The sequence below is a fragment of the Ruditapes philippinarum genome, unplaced genomic scaffold, assembly GCF_026571515.1.
Source record: "Ruditapes philippinarum isolate M1 unplaced genomic scaffold, ASM2657151v2 ctg2870_1_1_1_1, whole genome shotgun sequence".
Classification (NCBI taxonomy): domain Eukaryota; kingdom Metazoa; phylum Mollusca; class Bivalvia; order Venerida; family Veneridae; genus Ruditapes; species Ruditapes philippinarum.
In genome coordinates, this window is record NW_026852338.1 from 138,611 (window position 1) to 144,784 (window position 6,174).

Below are 6,174 nucleotides of genomic sequence, written 5' to 3' on the forward strand. Positions count from 1 at the left end.
TTTCTCTTTAACTTATTTATGTAAGGGTTTATCCCACAAACCAGTAAGTAACATTGTATCAGGAACTTTATACTTAATTCTGTCTTTATAGGAGACACGGTGGTCTATTGAAAATACTGAGTTTTCATAAGTTGATTATTTTCCAAACTGGTACCCCCAAACGTTACCTTGATAACTTTGCTCTCACTGTTGTGGGTTCGAACAACGTTGAGGACTTTTGACTGGTGTGAAGAAGCTTGTTTTGTAAAAGGCCAGTGGCCCTACTAGACAAGTACAGCTAGCACAAAGAATTGTACAGAGTTATTTTACCAGTAAGTGCTGGGAAGTCATAATATGATGTTCCCTGCAGTGGTGGTGTAACTTGACACAATCCCCACACCCCCACAAAAAAAGAAAAAAAAACTTGCTTTGAAGCAATATGGAGCAGAAGTATGGCATGGTACCAAAGGATTGATTAAACAAAAAAGAATGGAATGGCGCCCTGCATAATTATGAACATGACTGTTTTATATACAAAGTTTATATAAAAATCACTAAACTACTCCAGGGAACCATGACCCTAATGGAGTGATATTTTCATAATTGCAGTTGGGCAATTTCAGTGTCAAATATTCCAAAACCAAATTTCATTTATTCATCCTGGTGGCTTCTTCAAATGGTTATATCGTAAAGTTACTCAAAACCTTTGCATATTAAATCATGGAGCTTCACAAGAGGATTTCGTAATCGTAGTCTAGCATAAGCACGAGCACCAATACCATTCCCTTGAACCGTCATCCCACACTTAATCATTTACCTAATGGAACCGAGAGTAATGTATCTTTAGCCGCGCAAGCATGCACATCCGTGCACAATATTTGTATTTGATATTGCAAAGACCCTTTAACATTGAATGAACTGTTCCAAATCCAAAGCCAGGCATATTCATAACGAATTCAGCAGTGTACTGAAGGGGGTAGGTTTCCTGACTTGCTACAATTGTTTGAATTGTCAATAGTTCTTTTTATCCTACACATACAGGCGAATGTGAAGTTCCAATTGCTGGACAGAAAAATTCGACTTCTAATCGGCCTGCCTTTTCTTGTATACATAGTACGCTTTTTTTTAAAAAATAAATTGTCCCCATTGCCGATCATGGAATTAGATTATTTTAGCTATATTGTAATTTGTGAATATACGTATCACACGTTCAAAGAAAAAAGTGTCCTCAAATATACAATGCGGAAGTTTTTCTGTTAATCCCATTAATCGTAAATGCCTAAATGGACTTGTTCACAAAATCATTCATTGTTTTCATGGATTGAATAGTGGGCAGTGCAAACCATGAGCAGTAAACACTGATACAGTTGTCTCCGGCAAGCCAAACCAACGTTTAAACCGATTTTGCAAAATGTCAGTCTAACTCATGACAATTTACGTTTCCATCTTGTTTTAGGATGTGTATTGTATCGTTATCGTAGTGCAGGGTACGCAACTCTTAAAAAAAATATTAAATTTGACCGGAAAGGATTACCGTTCTTGAAATATGAACCAAATCTGTACAAAAAGGATTCGTGTTAGGAGCTCTGAACTTATTTCGAGATATATGTTGTCTACAAGGCAAATCAAATAAAACCACGTTAAACTTGGCTTTTATGAGAAGAAATAAAAAAAAACAAGTGAATTCGTATCTAGATCAGGACACTTGCTTGCGCATATCGCATACATGGTACCTAATACAGTAGAACCCCACTATAATGACACCGACTGTAAGAAGAAAAATGGTTTTTATAGTGGGATGAAGGAAAGATGTACACTTGACAACTGTCGTGGAAAGAAAAATAAAAACAAAAACCTTTTTACAACAATTTTAATATTTTTCAAAATAATGAAGTAGGAGGGATAGAGAAGATGATTAAGGAAAGACAGATGAAAGTTTAACACAAATTGTCAACAGTTTGGTATACAAACAGTTCATCAACCGCCATAGTTCACTTCTGGCACAAAACACAACACAAAAACACAAATATTGCACAGTTTTATCACAGCATTTATCCAGGTCTGAATTCGAAGACTGTTTATTCACCGGAAGTCAGGTTATGAAGCACTAAAAACGAAGTGTAGTACGCATGAGTTGTGGTCTCTCACCGGCTGTCCATGATTTCGATTTTCCCCGGAAGTGACGTAGATCAGCAGCATGGTCCTTGTGCAACATGGGCTTGTACGTCTGCGGCAAACACTGTGTCTGTAAATAAAAATAATAAATATACATATTTTATACATGTTTGTATGAGTCAATTTAAACATGATTCAGTAAGGAATGCTTAAAAGTATAATATATACTTACATACAGATGTATATAATTCACATATTACTTTTGTGTTGTGAATTATCTTGAAATAAAGCTAAATTACAACTGGTGTCATATGAAGAAATTGTGATCGTTACCTCACTCGATCCAAGTATAAAAAGACAAACTAGAGCTTCTAAGCCACCAAACAGTTAAAAAGCATGATGCCCCTTTCGTAGTTTACATTTGCGTTTTCGTGGCCTTTTTAAAGGCGTACATATTTGTAATAATCAAGAAATTACCATGAACTTGTAAAAGAACGCCTTGTAACCTCCTTCAAGAACGTAAACTTCCGGAAAGTTGAGACGTGGGTAGTGGTCTTTATTCATGGCACGGTCCTCACTGCGTAAATGACGATACCTGAAAAAAAAAAAAAAAAAATATTTCATTTTTCACATGTTGTTCTACATATAAAAAAAATATTTCTCAAATGCGTATTATCATTAAGATTATAGACTTTTTTAATATATAGTAAACAAAAGTCTACTTTCATTATGATCAAAGACCCATTTATTTACTCTTACAAAAGTTAAAAAGTCATGAAGTCATGAAGACTTAGCTATTTTAAAGGCACATTATGCCTCTGAAACCAATGTTTTTTTCTTCTTTTTTAGAAAGGGCTAACATAAGTTTTATAGCAGTTAGATAATGATTTCAGGGCATTTAAGATACTTAATTATCACCTGAAGAAAGTGGCGCGAAATTTGAAATTATCTTTTATAAAAGTAGCAAAATATAAACAAAGTAGTATTTTGACTTTCCATACAAACAACGCAGTTATTATAAGTGCACTATTTGCCAAAAGGCGATAGAAGCAAAAGATGGTTCAAATAATTGGCCAATGAGTAACTTTTTTGACATATTTAACAGGTCACCAAAAATTAAAAAAATGCTTTCGAGAAAAAAAATCATTTCTGAGGCACAATTGGGCTTTAAAGCACAGCAAATGTCAGACCTGATATAAAAAATGTCTTCAATGATTGATGAACCTTCCATTTGTTACAGTGTCGTTACAAAATAAACGTTCATAATGTTAAATTCTTCTCATATATATAAACATTATTTGATAAAATATAAATACAACACAATAATGTGTGATGTTGATCTTGGAATGTTTAGAGCATGATAAATTTGTTAGAAAACACTTACATTTTAGGACCTCGTTCCGATGAGAACTCACAATGGAAGACGAGCACGTGTTTCTTAGAGGAAGTGAAAGAACCGCTGTGACGTAAGAGAAACTCTTGTATGGCAGCTCGCGTATACAAATTGATGGCACCCTGAAAACAAATAAAGAAGTTAGAATAATGCTAGTTTTTGAAACTTTGTAAAGTTTGGAAAATCATTAATTACACGTATTCACGAATGTTAATCAACAACAACAGTAACATCAGTAACATTTATATAGTAGATATCTTATAAGGATAAAAAAAATACTTTAAAAGATTAGCTGGCGCTATCCTAGAGTTTTTATGTTTGTGTCTTTGATTTTTGGCGAAACTTATACCATTTTCCGTTGTCTTTCAACGCCAATTCATGTTGTTATTAAAACATAGATTGTAATAAAGTTCTTGTTTTCAAGTAAAAAAAGAAGAAGAGAAGTTGTGCTCAATAACGTACATGTACCAGACAAATTTATGCTTATTTTCATGAATTAACTTGCCGTCTGCTACCAAAACATATCAATTCTATTTTTAAAGTTACAATTACCTTGATGTGACCACCATCAAACTCATACGGGTATCTACAGTCAATGACAGTCACGTGATCAATTTCGTCGTCATAGCAACCACAAAGAACGTCATTCATCTGAAAATGAAGAAAACTTTATAAATATTTGATAAAAGACTACATGTTGCAGATGTTTCTAAATTTAAAATTATTCTGTTCAGTTTCTGTTGAATTCTGCTAAGGGGGGCTTGTGCGGTAGCATCGACTGTAACTACCGTACATGAACATGCTCAATCAGAAAGGTTAAAGAAAAATAAACCATTGAATGAATGAATGAATGAATGAATGAATGAATGAATGAATGAATGAATGAATGAATGAATGAATGAATGAATGAATGAATGAATGAATGAATGAATGAATGAATGAATGAATGAATGAATGAATGAATGAATGAATGAATGAATGAATGAATGAACGAAAACGAACGAACGAAAGCAGTCAACAAACAGTAGACATTGTTAAGTTATATTTTTTTAATTCATGTAACTAAATTCCATTTCACCATGATTTAATATATACTTATTAACTTGAATTTTATAATTTTCACTTACTGTTTCTGGAGAGATGGACTTCAAGTCACTGTGTTTACCGGCGATGGTCGGCAGGATATAGGGACGTGAACCGTCGGCAATAACGTCTTCGTCGGTAGACAGTCGGTGAACTACATCTTTTACGTCGACATTCTCTGACCGCGGAGAAAGTGCCTGAAAAAAATTGATCAATAGGGAATTATAAATAGAGAAAAATAAGGGCAAATTAGATTATTGCAAAAGACCTGAAATTGTCTTCACATATATTTTCAATTGAAATGAATGTATATCAAAAGTTAATAAATAAATTCAAGTACATATCGTTCTATTAACAAGAATATTTAAAAAAAGGTACTATGACCGATACAAAAGAAGAACTTAAATTATATACAAATATTTTTATGATTTTTTGTTGTAATATTTTACTACTGAGTAAAAAAACAAACAAATAAATATTCACCTCTAATGAAACACTACTAATCGCAGTTTCCGCCTCGCGCAGTCTCTTTCCGGTTGGAGAATCGTCTGATTCCTCTGCCAAACGCTTGCCTGCAAACAAGCTCCTCTTGACGTCGAATGACAAAAAACGGCCAAAAGGTTTGCGACTAACCTGAAATTAAAATCATAGTTTTAATATAATAATAATTATATTTAACTGAAAATGAACGAGCATCTGAAAAATTCTTTTCACTTCTTTTTGGAAACATCTATACATTTTCAAAGTATTTATTTAAATTTCAATAAAATTTTACAATAAATGCATTTTTGACTTTAAATTTTCTTAATGCAAAAAATTTCAAACTTTTGTACAAAACAAGCCCTAAATAAAATGATCAGGGTTTGAAAAAATTTTTTCTTCAAATGACTGAAATATTGACGTACAAAAATTTAAATTTTCTTTTGAAAAAAAAAGCTTCCGAGCATTTTCACAAATCTTTCTAACTTGTACTTTGTATTTCTATAAACGGTCATTCAGTTCTTGTTCTACGTGTTAGTTGAAATAATTTATTTCTGTGTAAAAGTGGAGACATACATGTATGTGTATTTGTTTTTATTTGTTTTTTTTAATTTTTTGCCCAAATTATATTTCCTGTAAAACCTTTTAAAAAATTTTTAAACCCCTGTGAAAAGGAACAAGCCCCGTTTCTTCCCCTTTTTTATCGTCGTCGGGCCTTTTACCTTGTTGTGTGTTTTTTTCCTTTTTAAATTTTAGCTCGGCCCGGAAATTTCCTTATGTCCGAGATTTCTAGCTTTCCTTTCCCCGGTTCCCCCCTCTATTTTGTTTTCATCGGGGACGTTTTTTCCCATGCCAAATTTTCCCAAAAGTCCGTTTCTTCTTTTCGGTGGGGGAAAAGAAAATTACCCGGAAAAGCATCAAATTCCGTGACGGCTGCAAACAGGGGGTTTTTGCCCAAAAAAACGGCTTTTTGTTAGCGCCACCCTCCGGATTTTATTTTCAAAAAAGGTAAACCAATCACTTCAAATTTTTGAGATGACTTGAACCTTGACCTGCCGTGTGCCTTTTCCGCACTTTGCACCCTTTTGGAGGGAAATTTGGAGAAGGGCTTTTTCTCCCGGAAC

General features: G+C 33.5%; 1 protein-coding gene across 1 annotated transcript; it reads right to left on the bottom strand.

The window, feature by feature from the left end:
• Positions 1-1,843: 1,843 nt before the first annotated feature.
• LOC132757262 (M-phase inducer phosphatase 1-like) lies at positions 1,844-5,203 on the bottom strand (the record flags this gene model as incomplete). The annotated part of the gene is made up of 6 exons (XM_060748517.1): positions 1,844-2,224; positions 2,572-2,689; positions 3,479-3,609; positions 4,040-4,138; positions 4,615-4,767; positions 5,054-5,203. Coding segments are annotated over 6 exons (789 nt in total), but the record flags the coding sequence as incomplete, so codon positions are not given.
• Positions 5,204-6,174: the final 971 nt, after the last annotated feature.